At 50.6% G+C, this 19,135-nt stretch overlaps 1 protein-coding gene across 5 annotated transcripts in view; it reads left to right on the forward strand.

Annotated features, from left to right (window-relative positions):
* Positions 1 to 684: 684 nt before the first annotated feature.
* Positions 685 to 19,135, forward strand: part of LOC139228727 (lipoprotein lipase-like) — a 43,154-nt gene continuing 24,703 nt past the window's right edge. For 3 of the 5 annotated variants that reach the window (XM_070860018.1, XM_070860020.1, XM_070860022.1), the window contains exons 1-6: positions 685 to 815; positions 6,325 to 6,512; positions 10,195 to 10,374; positions 11,021 to 11,132; positions 12,237 to 12,470; positions 18,005 to 18,247. In XM_070860018.1, coding sequence (XP_070716119.1) covers positions 740 to 815; positions 6,325 to 6,512; positions 10,195 to 10,374; positions 11,021 to 11,132; positions 12,237 to 12,470; positions 18,005 to 18,247 — 1,033 coding nt within the window. In that variant the 5' untranslated portion in view covers positions 685 to 739. Of the gene's footprint in view, positions 816 to 3,729; positions 3,753 to 6,324; positions 6,513 to 10,194; positions 10,375 to 11,020; positions 11,133 to 12,236; positions 12,471 to 18,004; positions 18,248 to 19,135 lie in introns of those variants that run through there. The other 2 variants (XM_070860019.1, XM_070860021.1) reach the window with 2 other exon arrangements.

Consider the following 19,135-nt stretch of genomic DNA (forward strand, 5'->3'; position numbering starts at 1 on the left):
TGCTGTGGGTGAGGGGCAGTGGGTGCAGTGGGTGCTGTGGGTGCTGTGGGTGAGGGGCAGTGGGTGCTGTGGGTGAGGGACAGTGGGTGCTGTGGGTAAGGGGCAGTGGGTGTTGTGGCTGAGGGGCAGTGGGTGCAGTGGGTGAGGGGCAGTGGGTGCTGCGGGTGAGGGGCAGTGGGTGCAGTGGGTGCTGTGGGTGAGGGGCAATGGGTGCAGTGGGTGCTGTGGGTGAGGGGCAGTGGGTGCTGTGGGTGAGGGGCAGTGGGTGCAGTGGGTGAGGGGCAGTGGGTGCTGTGGATGAGGGGCAGTGGGTGCAGTGGGTGAGGGGCAGTGGGTGCAGTGGGTGCTGTGGGTGAGGGGCAGTGGGTGCAGTGGGTGAGGGGCAGTGGGTGCTGTGGGTGAGGGGCTGTGGGTGAGAGGCTGTGGGTGCTGTGGGTGCAGTGGGTGAGGGGCAGTGGGTGCAGTGGGTGCTGTGGGTGAGGGGCAGTGGGTGCTGTGGGTGAGGGGCAGTGGGTGCTGGGCACGGGTGGGCTAACACTGACTCCAGCCCGGGACACTGCCGCTGTGTAGTTGCTGGACGCGAGTTGCAGTTGCTGAGAGACGAGCCGCGCTGGGCCAATCAGGCGGTGCCGGAGTTATTTAAAGGGCGAGTGAGTGAGTTTGGTCGCAGTGCCTGCAGCAGGCTCCCTCTAATACCCAGCACCCAGCCCCGAGCCCAGCACCCTCTCACCCTGTCACCATGGGGCTCCGGCTGCTGCTCGCTCTAACTCTCCTACATGTATGTGTCGCGAACGCGAGGACAGGCAATGCGACAGGTGAGTGAAAAGCGAGAGGGAGAGGGAGAGGGAGAGAGAGAGAGGCAGCAAGGATTGAGAGAAAGAGTACGACAAAGAGAAGGGTGAAAGAGGGAGAGATTCAGTTGTAAGAGTAAGGAAAAGAGAGGGAGTGATGGTGAGAGTGTGATAGTGAGAGAGAATGAAGGAATGAGAATGACTGAAGGAGAGTGAGGGAGAGTTAGTGAGTGAATGTGAGAGTGAGTGAAGGAATGAGTGAGTGAAGGAATGAGTGAGTGAAGGAATGAGTGAGAGTGAGTGAGTGAAGGAATGTGAGTGAGTGAGGGAGTGAAGGAATGTGAGTGAGTGAGGGAGTGAAGGAATGTGAGTGAGTGAGGGAGTGAAGGAATATGAGTGAGTGAAGGAGTGAGTGAAGGAGTGAGTGAAGGAATGTGAGTGAGTGAAGGAATGAGTGAGAATGAGAGTGAGTGAAGGAGTGAGTGAGAGTAAGTGAGTGAAGGAATGAGTGAGTGGAGGAATGAGTGGGAGTGAGTGAGTGAAGGAATGTGAGTGAGTGAGTGAAGGAATGTGAGTGAGTGAAGGAATGAGTGAGAATGAGTGAGTGGAGGAATGAGTGGGAGTGAGTGAGTGAAGGAATGTGAGTGAGTGAAGGAATGAGTGAGAATGAGTGAGTGAAGGAATGAGTGAGAATGAGTGTAAAAGTTTAACCACTTTAAGAAAGTTCAAGTTGCAGAGCAGGTCTTTAAAGGGATAATGTGTAAATAATCAGTGAACATTCAGACTGTCACTGCACCAGTTTCTTGTGTTACCAGGCTGTGGGAGTTCACTTTATCCAGGGGCTGTGTACATATGACTGTATAATTTATTCCAATTATTGAGCAAATTTATTGCCGGAATGTTTGGATTTTTTGTTGGCTGGCTGCATTTTTTCCCTTTCTTGGTCTCCCTGTCACTGGGCAGGAAACAACGGGAGAACTCGCGTCCTGATACTAATCCCAGAGACGTAGAATCAGGCGAGATCTGAGAGGCACAGGACGCCTATGTTTAGCTGGGGGGCTGAGCCTCTGACTGTGCCAGGTTGGGCTAATGCCTCCTGTGCTGGCTCTGGGATGAGCTGCAACAACAACAACCTGTATTTATATAGCGCCTTTAACATAGTGAAACGTCCCAAGGCGCTTCACAGGAGTTTTATGAGATAAAATTTGACACCGAGCCGCATAAGTAGAAATTAGTGCAGGTGAGCAAAAGCTTGGTCAAAATGGTATGTTTTAAGGAGCGTCTGAAAGGAGGAAAGAGAGGTAGAGAGACGCAGAGGTTTAGGCAGGGAGTTCCAGAGCTTGGGGCCTAGGCAACAGAAGGCATGGCCACCGATGGTGGAGCAATTGCAATCAGGGATGCTCAACAGGGCAGAATTAGAGGAGCGTAGACATCTCAAGGGGTGGGGGGAGGGGTGGTTTGTGGGGCTGGAGGAAATCACAGAGATAAGAAGGGACGTATATGGAGGGATTTGAAAACAAGGATAAGTATTTTGAAATCGAGGCGTTGTTTAACCGGGAGCCAATGTAGATCAGTGAGCACAGGGGGTGATGGGTAGGCGGGACTTGGTGCGAGTTAGGGCATGGGGGCAGCCGAGTTTTGGATCACCTCTAGTTTACTTAGGGTAGAATATGGGAGGCCAGCCAGGAGTGAGTTGGAATAGTCAAGTCTGGAGGTAACAAAGGCATGGATGAGGACTTCAGCAGCGGATGAGCTGAGGCAAGGGCACCACAGCATGGCTGCATGGATTCTCTTCAAATTCCTCTTTGAATGAGAAATCAGGAGAATGCGTGACTGACACACAAAGTCCTGGGAATGTTGGCTTTGGAATGTGAGATTTCTGAGATTGAGATGTTAGGACCTCATTCATTCAGGAGGGTGAGCAACAAGGACTGACATTCTGCCAATTTCATTAAAGCAGGAATTTCAGCTAGTTACATTTCTTAATGAACAGCAGTTCTGTTAGAGGAAGCAGCATTGCATGGGTGCGGGAGGTGTATGAGGGACGGTGCAGGGCTGGTACTGGACCAGCTGCACTGATGGGCAGGATAGGGGGCGAGCTGTGTGTGTGTGTTTACCCTCTCTCTGCTTTCTACAGTCGAGTAGTGTGGGAGCCAACCACAATCCAACATTGCTTGACCTTCATTGGCCCCCCCACCCCCTCCCCCATGTCTTCAAAAGCCAGTCGGAGTGCTCCCCTCCCCCAGCTCCACTTGATGCTTTAAGGAATTTGTTTAATGCCTCTTAAAGGGACACACCACCTCCAGCAGAGCTTTCCCATCACTCTGAACCCGTGACTGAGCCATAGTTACTGAGGCCACGATGTGATTAGTGACATTTGTTCATTGTGAGTCTTTAATGTCGACATCGCAGTGAAGTTATTTCCAAGAGCTGACCCCAATAAATAACATCTTTAATATTGTAACTGAACAGCGTAACAGAGTACCTTAACTCTGCAGACTATCAGTGAACTTCACAGGTTAATAACTTGTATATTTAATAAACGTAATCTACTATCATTTCATTCTCTGCTCACTTGCACAATAGAGGATATGTTGCGGGAGAGAGTGTGTGTATCCGTGTGAGGCCATGTGTATATTCATGTCTCTGTGTCTGTGTGTCTCTCTGTGTTTGTCTCTGTGTGTCACTGTGTGTGTGTCTGTGTGTCCATAGGTCTGTATGTATGGGGAGCTGTCACTGTGTGAGGGAGGGTTTTGATGGAACATTTGCTCCTGTGAAATGCCTTGGGATATTTCGCTATGTTAAAGGCACTATATAAATGCAGGTTGTTGTTGTGGCAATATGTGGGATGTTGCAGAGAAACCCAGCGCTCCCAGACGAAGCTAAGCTGATGGTCCGATGGTGGCCCTGCTCCAGATGACCGCTAGTAACGCCGCTGTTCGCTGTATAATGAGATGCTAAGTGCGTAAGACTTGTCCCCGTCACGATGGTGTGACTGCTGGTTGCCGCCGGTGATTGGGGTTACTGCAGCGCAGGGTCAGTGCCCGACTGGAATGTACTGACTGGCAATTCATTATTCACTCGGTGCCGGGGAATGCGTCACACCAACTCTTAAAGGGACAGGCCCCGACAGGTTGGTGTGCTGACAGCGGGTTGCTTGGGGTAACTGTTTGTGCTACGGTTTAGCCCGTGCTGTGTCCGCAGCGCATGAAGATTTTTGGCTTTTATTTTTGGAATCTATCTTTTCATTGAAATGATACTTAAAGTTCGGCAGCACAATTGTCATCAGAGGGACACCATGGCTTTCTTCGTGGGGTCATTGATCCTCCTGTATGTGTGAATGTGGTGCCGTGAGATACTACATGGGCAGTGTGTGGAGAGACCGTGTGATATTACCAGGACATTGTGACCTGATCTCTTGGGTATTAAATAAAATAATGCAAATTATCCAACTGTCTGCCTTACCCGACTAAATACAGCTAAAGGAGTAAGACCCACACAGCTAGCCTGGTGTTACTGCACAGTCCTTGTGGAGACAAAGTCCTGTCTTCACACTGAGGACATCCTCCACCGTGTTGTGTGTCACTATCACTGTGCTAAATGGGATAGATTCAGAACAGATCTAGCAGCTCAAAACTGGGCATCCATGAGGCACTGTGGGTCATCAGCAGCAGAATTGTATTCCACCACAATATGTAACCTCATGGCCTGGCATATCCCTCACTCTACCATTACTATCAAGCCAGGGGACCAACCCTGAGTCAATGAGGAGTGCAGAAGAGCATGCAGCACCAGACGTACCTAAAAATGAGATGCAAACTTTATGAAGGCACAACACAGGATTATATGCAGCTGAAGAACAGAAGCAGCATGCTACAGACAGAGCAAAGCGATCCCACAACCAACGGATCAGATCAAAGCTCTGCAGTCCTGCCACATCCAGTTGTGAATGGTGGTGGACAATTAAACAACTAACAGGAGGAGGAGGCTCCATGAATATCCCTACCCTCAATGATGATGGAGCCCAGCATGTGAGTGCAAAAGACAAGGCTGAAGCATTTGCAACCATCTTGAGCCAAATGATCCATATCGGCCTTCTCCTGAGGTCCCCACCATCACAGAAGCCAGTCTTCAACCAATCCGATTCACTCCACCTGATATCAAGAAACAGCTGAGCACACTGAATACGGCAAAGGCTATGGGCCCTGACAACATCTCTGTCGTGCTGAAGACTTGTGCTCCAGAACAAGCCACGCCTCTAGCCAAGCTGTTCCAGTATAGCTACAACACTGGCATCTACCCGACAATTGCCTGGGTACATCCTGTCCACAAAAAGCAAAACAAATACAACCTGGCAAACTATTGCCCACACCGCCTCCTCTCAATCATCAGCAAAGTGATGGAATGTGCTGTTGGCACTAACTCATCAATAACCTGTTCACCAAAGCTCAGTTTGGGTTCTGCCAGGACCACTTGGCTCCAGATCTCATTACACACATCACAGCTTTGGAGCAAATATGGACAAAAGAGCTGAATTCCAGAGGTGAGTTGAGTGACTGCTCTTGACATCGAGGAAGCATTTGACCGCGTGTAGCATCAAGGAGCCCTAGTAAAACTGAAGTCAGTGAGGATCAGCGGCTGGAGTCATACCTAGCACAAAGGAAGATGATTACTAATCATGGAGGTCAATCATCCCAGCCCCAGGATATCGCTGCAGGAGTTCCTCAGGGCACTGTCCTCGGCCCAACCATCTTCAGCTGCTTCATCAATGGCCTTCCCTCCATCATAAGGTCAGAAGTGGGGATGTTCGCTGATGATTGCACAGTGTTCAGTTCCATTCACAACTCCTCAGATAATGGAGCAGTCCATGCCGCATGCAGCAAGACCTGGATAACATTCGGGCTTGGGCTGATAAGTGGCAAGTAACATTCGCGCAACACATGTTCCAGGCAATATATGGAGGGTGCAGTATATGGAGGTCCTGACTCAGTGTGAGGGTGCAGTATATGGAGGGGACACACTGTGAGGGTGCATTATATGGAGGTGACTCAGTGTGAGGGTGCATTATATGGAGGGGACTCACTGTGAGGGTGCAGTATATGGACGGGACTCACTGTGTTTCGAACAGTTTAACAATTCCCCTGGGTTAAATCCTCCTTAATCTCAACCTGACGGTTGGGTCGTGGAAGAATTCCTGGGGTTCCATCAGCAATGATTTGAAGGAGGATGCCAGGGTTCGGTGCTTGCCTTCTGTTTGGGGAACGAGTCATGAACTAAAGAGCGAATTTGATGAAGGAGAGTAGTTTGGTTTTGGCTCCAGCCTCAGGGAGGGGCAACCTGGATCCGTGTGCTTTGTGGAAGTTGTGTCAGGAGTAGTGTCTCGATGATTTAACCCCCCACGGGTCCCTTGCCCCAGTGCTGTCCCGGGTAGCGTGTTGGGTGCTGGGATAGGAATTAGTTTCCGGCCTGCTACAAACTCCTCTAGGGGTCAGTGAACAATTAGCTAAAACTCTTGCTCCGACTATTTCCCCAGAACGCGCCCCTGAGCTCCAGAGCAACGATATTGAAGATCTCAACTCCATTAAAACCAGGTTCTCGCTGCGGACAGTTTCAGAGCCGGATGAGGACGCATGTTATATAATCCCCGGCCACCTGGACTCTCTCAGCAAATGCAACTTCAACACCACCGCCAAGACTTTTCTAATCATCCATGGCTGGAGTGTGAGTGCTTTAAGCTGACTATACACAGAACGGTGTTAAAGCTCGCATAGGCCCGAGAGTTTTGTACATTCTACACATTCCAAAACACCTTACAAGGCTTAATTGTTGCATAGACTAGGCTTGTATTCCAAGTATAGAAGATTAAGAGGTGACCTAAGTGATGTGTTTAAGGTAATTGAAGGATATGATAGGGTAGATAGAGTAAAATTATTTCCTCTAGTGGAGATATCCAGAACAACAACCCCTGTATTTATATAGCACCGCTAATGTAATACAACGTCCCAAAGCATTTCACAGAAGCGTTATTAGACAAAAATTGACATCGAGCCACATAAGGAGAGATTAGCGCAGGTGACCAATTGGTCAAAGAGGTAGGTTTTAAGGAGCGTCTTAAAGGAGGAAAGAGAGGTAGAGAGGCGGAGAGGTTTAGGGAGGGAGTTCCAGAGCTTGGGGCCCAGGCAGCTGAAGGCACGGCCACCGATGGTGGGGTGAAGGAAATTGGGGTTGCTCAAGAGGCCAGAGTTGGAGGAGCGCAGACATCTCGGAGGGTGTGCGACTAGAGGAGGTTACAGGGATAGGGAGGGGCGAGGCCATGGAGGGAATTGAAAACAAGGATGAGATTCTTAAAATCAAAGCAGCATAACCTTAAAATTAGAGGTAAGCCATTCAGGAGTGATGTCAGGAACTACTTCACACAAAGGCTAGTGGGAATCTGAAAATCTCGCCCAAAAAGCTGAGGCTGGGGATCAATTGAAAATTGCAAAACTGAGATTGGTTGTTTTTTGTTGGGCAAGGGTATTGAGGGATATGGAGCCAAGGCGGGTAGATGGAGGTAGGATACAGATGAAATGAATGTTGGAACAGGCTCAAGGGGCTGAATGGCCTCCTCATGTTCCTAATAATAAAATATATTTTTAAGCACGTTAATGAAGCCCCTTTAGACTGTTCTATAGATTTTAGGTATGTCTCCAGAGTTTTTTTTAAATACCTGCAGTAGAGTTCTGTTTTCTATATTCTAATCGAGAATCTCCCCAGAATATAGTAATTTAAAAAAAAAAATTAAGCTTTCCTAATTTTGATGTCCACATCCTTTTAAAGTGCTTCAGTATTGCTGCACTGGTTTGTGGCGGAGGAGCGGCGAGAGATCGTGGTGGAGATGCGGCGAATGAGGGTATGGGGCCCAGAAGAGCCGAGGACCCAGGGGCAGCACGGACCAGCCCACACTGCGATATGTGTGCGCGCACTAGATCCGTGCAGCAGAGCAGGTCTCCAGTCGTCCTGGTTAACCCTTGCCACTGGACCCAGACCTAGCTCTGTCAAGCCCGTGTGGTGGCTGGTGTGGCAATGGCCACCCCACATTAAAAATAATCCACACACAGGTATCTTCCACCCTTCAGGATGTAGTTCGGGATCTGGAATATTAGGTCCTTCATTGAAACACCTGTGAACTCATCCCTTTTTGGCATGGAAGCAAGTCATCCTCGCTTCGAGGGACTGCCTATGATGATGATGTTAAATAAATAGGCTGCTGTGTAACCTAAGCCCCAGTCTGAGAGTATATACTCCTCTGTCTTCTGAAGTTAACATGATGTGTCGGGTAAAGCACAGTAGAAGGGTAAGAGTTCTCTGATTAATCCCTGGGCCTTGCCTCATTTGCCTAGATATTGGGCAACCCCCTCAGTTGGAGTTCAGGACTGGAACATCGGGTCCTTCATTGAAACATCTGTGAACTCTTGTGGAAGCAAGTCATCCTCGTTCGAGGGACCGGCGATGATGAAACTGCTTGTTTGATGCTGTAAGGGTGGGATTGGGGGAAAGATTTGCTTCAGGATGGATTCCAAACCAGATAGCTCCCATTCCGGTACACAGAGTGTAACGCTGTCTCCTCTTCTAAACACTCTGGAAAATTCTCCACAGAAACATGTTAGAATGTAAATAATAAGTATCCCCGGTTCCGGCTGTGATGTCACCTCGCATAGACTGAGATGAGCAATGGTTAGTTACGCTTTATATTTTCCTCATAAACTGCTGAGCGACAGATCGGACTGGAGGAGGCGGCTATGGAGATTAAGGAAAGGAAAGGAGAGGGAAGAGTTAGAGGGACAGTGAAGAAAGCCATGTGCCGAGGCTGAAGATACCTGGGATGTGCGGAAATAAAAGCTGAGGTCTCGAGGAGGGGAAGGAGCTAAGCCCTGATCGGGAGCGTGCAGAAACCCAGGATGGCAGAGTCTGTAGCCCACCGCAACAACAACAACCCCTGTCTTTATATAGCACCTTTAACGTAGGGAAACGTCTCAAGGCGCTTCACTGGGGTATTATGCGATAAAATTTGACACCGAGCCGCATAAGGAGAAATTAGGGCAGGTGACCAAAAGCTTGGTCAAAGAGATAGGTTTTAAGGAGCGTCTTAAATGAGGAAAGAGAGGTAGAGAGGTGGAGAGGTTTAGGGAGGGAGTTCCAGAGCTTGGGGCCCAGGCAACAGAAGTTACGGCCACTAGTGGGTGAGCGAGTATAATCAGGGATGCTCAAGAGGGCAGAATTAGTGGCTGGTGTGCAATGGTCACCCCATGTTAAAAGAATTCACGCACAGGATCTTCCACCGTTTAAAATTAGTTAATTAGTCACCTAAGAACCCATTCTTCGTGTGGAAGCAAGTCATCCTTGACCCTGAGAGACTGCCTATAATGAGAATTAGAGGAGCGCAGACATCTCGGGGGGGGTTGGTTGGAGGAGGAGGGGGGGGGGTTGGTTGGAGGAGGAGGGGGGCAGGGGTTGGTTGGAGGAGGAGGAGGGGGTGGGGGTTGGTTGGAGGAGGAGGGGGGGGGTTGGTTGGAGGAGGAGGAGGGGGGGGTTGGTTGGAGGAGGGGGGGGTTGGTTGGAGGAGGAGGAGGGTGGTGGGGGTGGGGGTTGGAGGAGGAGGAGGGGGGGGGTTGGTTGGAGGAGGGGGGGGGGTTGGTTGGAGGAGGGGTGGGGGGGGTTGGTTGGAGGAGATTACAGAGATAGGGAGGAGTGAAGACATGGAGGGATTTGAAAATAAGGATGAGAATTTTGAAATCGAGGCGTTGCTTAACCGAAAGCCAATGTAGGTCAGTGAGCACAGGGCTGATGGGTGAGCGGGACTTGGTGCGAGTTAGGACACGGGCAGCTGAGTTTACATAGGGCAGAATGTGGGAGGCCAGCTGGGAGTGTGTTGGAATAGTCAAGTCTAGAGGTAACAAAGGCATGGATGAGGGCTTCAGCAGCGGATGAGCTAGGCAAGGGGCGGAGACGGGCGATGTTACGGAGGTGGAAGTAGGTGGTCTTAGTTACGCTGCGGATATATGGTCGAAAGCTCCTTTCAGGGTCAAATATGATACCAAGGTTGCGAACAGTCTGGTTCAGCCTCAGACAGAAGTTGGGGAGAGGGATGGAGTCAGTGTCTAGGGAATGGAGTTTGTGGTGGGGACCAAAAACAATGCCTTCGATCTTCCCAATATTCAATTGGAGAAAACTTCTGCTCATCCAGAACTGGATGTTGCACAGACAGTCTGACAATTTAGAGATGTGGAGGGGTCGAGAGAAGTGGTGGTGAGGTAGAGCCGGGTGTCATCAGCGTGCATCGTACTCAAGTGCTCCGAGTGTTTCTCAGGCTGCTCATGAACATGTTGAGGCAGGGACTGACCCCTTGTTTGTACATTTGCAGGTGAGTGGAATGTTTGAGAGCTGGATTACAAAGTTAGTGATCGCCCTGTACCAGAGAGAGCCCGATGCTAATGTCCTGGTCGTGGATTGGCTCAATCGTGCCCACCAGCATTACCCAATAGCAGCTCAGAATACCATGCTGGTGGGGAAAGATATCGGCAAGCTCATTGATTGGTTGGAGGTGAGGAGGTCGAAACGCTGGCTGCTGCCAAAGGCACCTATAATTACTTTGTCACATGATTTCCTTTTAAACCAATGCGTACAGTTTGGGTCTTCGTATTTAAGGAGGGATATACTTGCATTGGAGGCAGTTCAGAGAAGGTTCACAAGGTTGATTCCAGAGAAGAGGGGGTTGATTTATGAAGATAGGTTGAGCAGGTTGGCTCTATACTCACTGGAGTTTAGAAGAATGAGGTGATCTTATTGAAACGTATAAGATAATGAGGGGGCTTGAAAGGGTCGATGCAGAGAGGATGTTTCCCCTCGTGGGGGAATCTAGAACTAGGGGGCACAGTTTCACAATAAGGGGTCGCCCATTTAAAATGGAACTGAAGAGGAATTTCTTCCCTCTGAGGGTCGTGAATCTTTGGAATTCTCTGCCCCAGAGAGCTGTGGAGGCTGGGTCTTTGAATATATTTACGGCGGAGATAGACAGATTTTTGAATGATAAGGGAGTAAAGGGTTATGGGGAGCGGGCAGGGAAGTGGAGCTGAGTCCATGATCAGATCAGCCATCATCTTATTAAATGGCCGAGCAGGCTTGAGGGGCCAAATGGCCTACTCCTGCTTCCATTATGAACTTCTTATCTGTTTTTATGGTTCTCGTAGAAACAAGAAAGAATTCCACTTAATGAGATCCACCTGATTGGATACAGTCTCGGCGCTCATGTGGCTGGCTTCGCAGGGAGTCACACGGCCAATAGGATTGGCAGGATTACAGGTAATGCAGCAGAAGCCTCCAAATGTTTCTGATTGGCTCATTGTGTCCTTGATCAGCACATCGTGATGCACAGAACTGTGGGTCTGTGCCACACCTCATCGGCAAGAGGTGTGCTGTGGCCCGTGAGTGTCTGCATGGCACAATCCCAGCTCGGAGGTACTGTTAGTGTGAGACCCTCAGCGGAGGCAGCCACTTCACCCGACCTCTCCCTCCCCGCCCCCCCCCCGACTTCCCAGGCAGATATTCCCGCCCCCTCCCTTTCCAGGCAGATGGCCCCTGCCTCGATGACGATGGTCCTACCCTCCCTCATCCTTCCAGGCTGGCAGTGCTGATGTCAATGACTGTATTGATCAGGTCACGGGATGGAGCAATGGGCTGCAGCGATTGATCAGGTCACGGGATGGGGCAATGGGCTGCAGCAATTGATCAGGTCACGGGACGGGGCAATGGGCTGTAAGGATTGATCAGGTCACGGGATGGGGCAATGGGCTGTAAGGATTGATCAGGTCACGGGATGGGGCAATGGGCTGCAGCAATTGATCAGGTCACGGGATGGGTCAATGGGCTGTAAGGATTGATCAGGTCACGGGATGGGGCAATGGGCTGTAAGGATTGATCAGGTCACGGGATGGGGCAATGGGCTGCAGCAATTGATCAGGTCACGGGATGGGTCAATGGGCTGTAAGGATTGATCAGGTCACGGGATGGGGCAATGGGCTGTAAGGATTGATCAGGTCACGGGATGGGTCAATGGGCTGCAGCAATTAATCAGGTCATGGGACGGGGCAATGGGCTGCAGCGATTGATCAGGTCACGGGATGGGTCAATGGGCTGTAAGGATTGATCAGGTCACGGGATGGGTCAATGGGCTGTAAGGATTGATCAGGTCACGGGATGGGTCAATGGGCTGCAAGGATTGATCAGGTCACGGGATGGGTCAATGGGTTGCAAGGATTGATCAGGTCACGGGATGGGTCAATGGGCTGTAAGGATTCAGTCAGGACAGAGTGAGGAGAGAAGAACAACCTGAAAATCAGGTAACGGAGATTTGGATCAAAAGCATGTTGGTAAAATCTGACTCTAATTGTCACCCCCTTCCTTTAGGGCTGGACCCAGCAGGGCCGGTGTTTGAGGGGGTCCATGCTCATGGCCGGCTTTCTCCCGATGATGCCACGTTTGTCGACGTCCTCCATACCTTCACCCGGGAATCCCTGGGGATGAGCATTGGGATCCGGCAGCCCATTGGGCATGTGGACATCTACCCAAACGGAGGCAGCTTCCAGCCCGGCTGTGACCTACAGAAGGCTGTCAACAACATTGCCATGTACGGCATCTATGGTAAGGTGGGGGCACTGGGTGACCCAGTCACTCTGCGCTTTAGATGCACCTCAGGACAATGGGACGCAAAGGATGCTATCATGTATTTGCTTCATGGGTTCTTTGCTTAAGACTTTGCAGCAACACATCGCTATTAAGAACTAGTTGGTTTATTAGCAAAAGGTTTAACAATCACACCGGGCTCACAACCACCTGCCTCATCGTGGATCCCTCGAACCCAACTGGCTGGGGTTTTATTGAGTCTTGTGAAGATCACGTGACTGGCTAAGCCACTCTCAACTCAACAGTTCTGTCAGCCTGTGAGCATCCTCAAAGGGGCATACCTTACAGATGTGAAGGCCTTGGACAGGGTGCAGAGATGTGCGAGAATGGTCCCGCCGATGAAGGACTTCAGCTCTGTGGAGAGGCTGGAGAAGCTGGGGCTGTTCTCCTTGGAGCAGAGAAGGTGAAAGGGAGATTTGATAGAGGTGTTCAAAATTATGAATGGTTTCGATGGAGTAAATAATGAGGAACAGTTTCCAGTGGCAGGAGGGTGGGTAACCAGAGGACACAGATTTAAGGTAATTTGCAAAAGAACCAGAGGTGAGATTAAGTGTTGTTTTACGCAGCGAGTTGTTATAATCAAGAACGCGCTGCCTGAAAGGGCGCTAGAAGCTGATTCAACAATAATTTTCAAACAGGAATTGGATAGATACTTGACAAAGAAAAGCATTACAGGGCTCTGGGGAAGGGGCAGGGGGTGGGATTAACTGGATCGCTCTTTCAAAGAGCCAGCACAGGCACAATGGGCAAAATGGCTTCTGTGCTGTATTATTCTATGAAAGTCTCTCATTTTGGTTGAGAATTGTAGGTGAAATGGTTTGGAACCATCACTTTCCCGGTCTAGTGGGTGGAGGTTCATAAGGTAAATTTACACAACTTGTCAGTCTAAACCCAAAAGATGGTCCAGCTCATCTTAAACGATAAAGGAATAAGGGTTGATGGGGAGTGGGCGGGGAAGTGGAGCTGAGTCCATGATCGGATCAGCCATGATCGTATTAAATGGCGGAGCAGGCTCGAGGGGCAGTATGGCCTACTCCTCCTATTTCTTATGTTCTTAGGTAGTCAGGAACACTCACTGACATATGGATTAAGGCCCATTGTGGGGTAAGAGTAAGGGGAGCTTTACTCTGTGACTAAACCGTGCTCGAATTCATCTTTATGCTGATACAAGGCGCAGGAAGTAGTACGAAATATATTCCATTCCCAGCACTCCGAACCTTTAGCTCAGCAAGGGAATAAGCACAGTTAGCAATCTGTCATGTTTTTTGTCTTCACAGAACATATTTGGGAATGAGTTATGCTGAAGTGTTGGGTTGTAAAGCAGGGAGTTAGCACCGGTTTAACAGGCACAGGACGGAGCCACTTAGAGAAAGGGTTTCATTCAGTCAAGGTGAGATTTGATTGCAATTGTTACGCAATAAAGCAGCCAATAAAGCTATTGGTATCTGGGATTGTCTCACTAAAGTGGCCTTGAGAAAGATTAGGTAAAGGCACTTGTGAAAGACAAGAGGGTGTTAGTGCTCCACCTCTGGGCTATGCTGTGATATTGTTAATGTTGGGCAGTGCAAGTGACCTGGAACGTGGATATTGGGCAGTGAGTACACTCGGGAACGTGGATATTGGGCAGTGAGTGACTCGGGAATGTGGATATTGGGCAGTGAGTGACTCGGGAACGTGGATATTGGGCAGTGAGTGACTCGGGAACGTGGATATTGGGCAGTGAGTGACTCGGGAACGTGGATATTGGGCAGTGAGTACACTCGGGAATGTGGATATTGGGCAGTGAGTGACTCGGGAACGTGGATATTGGGCAGTGAGTGACTCGGGAACGTGGATATTGGGCAGTGAGTGACTCGGGAACTTCGATATTGGGTAGTGCAAGTGACCTGGAACGTGGATATTGGGCAGTGAGTGACTCGGGAACGTGGATATTGGGCAGTGAGTGACTCAGGAACATGGATATTGGGCAGTGAGTACACTCGGGAACGTGGATATTCGGCAGTGTGAGTACACTCGGGAACGTGGATATTGGGCAGTGAGTGACTCGGGAACGTGGATATTGGGCAATGAGTGACTCGTGAACGTGGATATTGGGCAGTGAGTGACTCGGGAACATGGATATTGGGTAGTGCAAGTGACCTGGAACGTGGATATTCGGCAGTGAGTGACTCGGGAACGTGGATATTGGGCAGTGAGTGACTCGGGAATGTGGATATTGGGCAGTGAGTACACTCGGGAACGTGGATATTGGGCAATGAGTACACTCGGGAACGTGGATATTGGGCAATGAGTGACTCGGGAACGTGGATATTGGGCAGTGAGTGACTCGGGAACATGGATATTGGGCAGTGAGTGACTCGGGAACGTGGATATTGGGCAATGAGTGACTCGGGAACGTGGATATTGGGCAGTGAGTGACTCGGGAACGTGGATATTGGGCAATGAGTACACTCGGGAACGTGGATATTGGGCAGTGAGTACACTCGGGAATGTGGATATTTGGCAGTGAGTGACTCGGGAATGTGGATATTGGGCAGTGAATGACTCGGGAACGTGGATATTGGGCAGTGAGTGACTCGGGAACGTGGATATTGGGCAGTGAGTACACTCGGGAACGTGGATATTGGGCAGTGAGTGACTCGGGAACGTGGATATTGGGCAGTGAGTACACTCGGGAACGTGGATATTGGGCAGTGAGTGACTCGGGAACGTGGATATTGGGCAGTGAGTGACTCGGGAATGTGGATATTGGGCAGTGAGTGACTCGGGAACGTGGATATTGGGCAGTGAGTGACTCGGAAACATGGATATTGGGTAGTGCAAGTGACCGGGAACGTGGATATTGGGCAGTGAGTGACTCGGGAACGTGGATATTGGGCAGTGAGTGACTCGGGAACGTGGATATTGGGCAGTGAGTGACTCGGGAACATCAATATTGGGCAGTGAGTGACTCCGGAACGTGGATATTGGGCAGTGAGTACACTCGGGAACGTGGATATTGGGCAGTGAGTGACTCGGGAACGTGGATATTGGGCAGTGAGTGACTCGGGAACATCAATATTGGGCAGTGAGTGACTCCGGAACGTGGATATTGGGCAGTGAGTACACTCGGGAACGTGGATATTGGGCAGTGAGTACACTGCGGAACGTGAGCTCTTGGAGCACCGATGGAAGTGACCAGCGCTGCTGTACCTGAGAGATTATTTATAAACAAACCAAAAAACCTGTGTAAAAGAGTTTTAAATTAAATTGTAAACTAGCATGAGTTTTCCCTAGCTCGCTGCTCTGGTATGTTGTTCAAAGTTGAGGGCCTGAGTCCATTCTCAGCCAAGCGATTAGGTTATATTTCTCAGAGGAGAGACATGAGCCTTGAGCTGAGCCCCAAGTAAGTCCAGTAACCATCAGATAGCTCTAGTCGAGCATTGGCACCATCTATCTTGTACATACAACTGAAGCACACTCATGAAGATGTATTCTGTGCCCATTTGTCCCTAGGAATCATTGGACTGGTGCTTAGCGAGCAGGGCGTAGTTTCACCAGACAGGCCCCTGCTGGGTTGGCCGTCCATAGGCAAGCGAGAAGCGATTTAAATGCAAACGTCCCCTGGGAGGTCAAACAGACCAACGTTATCATCCTCGATCAGGCCAACATCCCCAACATCGAAGTACTGACCACATACGATCAGCTCCACTGGGCAGGCCACATTGTCCGCATGCCACACATGAGACTCCCAAAGCAAGTGCTCTACTCGGAACTCCTTCAGGAAAGTGAGCCCAAGGTGGGCAGAGGAAATGTTGCAAGGACACCCTCAAAGCCTCACTGATAAAGTGCAACATCCCCACTGACACCTGGGAGTCCCTGGCCAAAGACCGCCCTCAGTGGAGGAAGTGCATCCGGGAGGGCGCTGAGCACCTCGAGTCTCGTCGCCGAGAGCATGCAGAAATCAAGCGCAGACACCAGAAGGAGCATGTGGCAAACCTGTCCCACCCACCCCTTCCCTCAACCACTGTCTGTCCCACCTGTGACAGGGACTGTGGTTCTCGTATTGAACTGTTCAGCCACCTAAGGACTCATTTTAAGAGTGGAAGCAAGTCTTCCTCGATTCCGAGGGACTGCCTGTGATGATGATGAGTTTCACCAGACAGGCCCTTGCTGGGTTGGCCATCTGTAGGCAAGCGAGAGGCGATTTAAATGCAGAGAGGCAGTTGTTTTGCACAGATCCTGAACAATGGCTCCTTTGCGGGCAATTTCTCCCCACTCTGAGACATCGAGCAGTTGGTCGCTGAGGAACAGTTTTGATCTGTGACTTTTGAGAGGGAGCCTTTTTTGAGAATCAACACACCCGAGATCAGTCGGACAAGGCAGCAGAAAGACATGTGAGTGGGAAATAAACTCTGTACAGTCAACAGGACAGCTAGAATAGTGGATCTTTCTCTCTCCATTATCCAAGGAACTCCCCACAGGTGGGTGAGAGTTGCGTGTTCTTTGTTCCTGTAGCGGTACGCCGGGAAAACATGGGCTGGGTGTACCACGATGAAATGCGTCCATCATACCCGGTGTTCTGTATATTTCAGTTACTTATGAACAGAACCAAATGATGCCTCACCCAGTGTTGACTGGCTCCACTCTGGCCAGACTTACACCGCAGTTAAAGGATGAGAACAGGTTGCATAATCTTGGCTTAGATTTCCTTGTGTATAGAGGATTGAGGGGTGATCTGATCAAGGTGTTTAAAATGATAAATGGATTCAATCGGGTCGATAGAGAATGTGCTGGAGTCCGGATCGAGGATAGCGGAAATCGGGAACTCGGTCCACCAAAAGGCTGGGGATGTTGGGGGACAATTGGAACGTTTGAGACTGAGATTGGGATTTTTGTTTGGTAAAGATATCGGGGTAAGGATCAAAGGCAGGTAAATGAATTTGACGCACAGGTCAGCATGACCTGATTGAATGGCGAAACAGGCTCGAGAGGCTGATTGGCTTCCTCCTGTCCCGAAGAGGCCACACACTTAAGACCTGGAGATTGAGCTCAGATCACAAGGGAGTTTCATTATCCTGCTACCACACTGGCAGATAGAGGGCAGTAGGGGTTCACCATCATCAGAGGCAGTCCCTCGGAATCGAGGAAGACTTGCTTCCACTCTTAAAATGAGTCCTTAGGTGGCTGAACAGTCCAATATGAGAGCCACAGACCCTGTCACAGGTAGGACAGACAGTGGTTGAAGGAAAGGGAGGGTGGGACTGGTTTGCCGCACGCTCCTTCCGCTGCCTGCACTTGGTTTCTGCATGCTCTCGGCAATTAGACTCGAGGTGCTCAGCGCCCTCCCGGATGCACTTCCTTCACTTAGGGGTTATATGTGCAATAAAGCAGGTGGTCCAGACCATTTGAAGGAGTGACTGATATCACAGAAGCTGAGTGGATGCCTGTGGCAGAGCCGAATTTGCAGCAAGTAAGCAGGATTTATACAACGTGTTCTTCTCTTCCCACAGCATTCTCGGAAGCTGTGAAGTGTGAGCACGAGCGCTCGATCCACTTATTCATCGATTCCCTATTGTACAAGGATCAGCCCTGCACCGCGTATCGGTGCAGCAACCACAGATCTTTCGAGAAAGGGATGTGTCTGAACTGCCGCAAGAATCGCTGCAATACGTTGGGCTACAACGCCCATCAGGTCCGCAGCAAGAGGAGTACCAAGATGTACCTGAAGACCAGGGCCGACATGCCTTTCCGAGGTAGGCCGGGGGCTGAGGCCTTTCCGAAGTAGGCTAGGGGCTGAGGCCTTTCCGAGGTAGGCCGGGGGCTGAGGCCTTTCCGAGGTAGGCCGGAGGCTGAGGCCTTTCCGAGGTAGGCCGGAGGCTGAGGCCTTTCCGAGTTAGGCTAGAGGCTGATGCCTTTCCGAGGTAGGCCGGGAGCTGAGGCCTTTCTGGGGTAGGCGGGGGCTGAGGCCTTTCCGAGGTAGGCTGGGACTGAGGCCTTCTGAGGTAGGCCGGGGACTGAGCCCTTTCCGAGGTAGATCAGGGGCTATGGCCTTTCCGAGGTAGGCCAGGACTGAGGCCTTTCCGAGGTAGGCTGGGGCTGAGCCCTTTCTTTCCTGGTTGGGAGCAGCACACTGGCACCTCCTGGCCCCACAAGGAACGTAAAGGAGACTGACGTGTTGTGCCTGTTCTGGTGTCGGCTCCTCTCCCCGCTCAGGGCAGGGTTAGAATTGGGGTTGGGGCCCGATCCACATATTTACAGAAAGACCCTGGCAGCATCCGGAGGGCGCTCCAGGTGCCTGCTCGGTGGAGCAGGTTAAAATCGGGATCGGTGGGAAGCAGGCGGGAAACGGGCAGGAGAAGGATCCCCCGCACACCCGGGCTTCTGACAGGCGGGTGGGGCTCAAATCGGCCCCGGTCACTTGCATCGTGAGTTTAATCGCTGTGCCAACTTCACCAACCTTCAGGGCACTGATCTCCTCAGTGTAGAGAAGGTTAAGGGCGGGGTCAGGGGGTGCGGGGGGGTAAGGACATTTTATAGAGGTGCTCAAAGTGATGAGTTGTTTGGATAGAGGGAGACTGTTTGCGGGTGGGTCAGTAACCAGAGGGCACGGATTTCAGGCGATCGGTAAAAGAACGCGGTGG

This window comes from Pristiophorus japonicus, chromosome 18 (genome assembly GCF_044704955.1).
Source record: "Pristiophorus japonicus isolate sPriJap1 chromosome 18, sPriJap1.hap1, whole genome shotgun sequence".
NCBI classification, from domain to species: Eukaryota; Metazoa; Chordata; class Chondrichthyes; family Pristiophoridae; genus Pristiophorus; species Pristiophorus japonicus.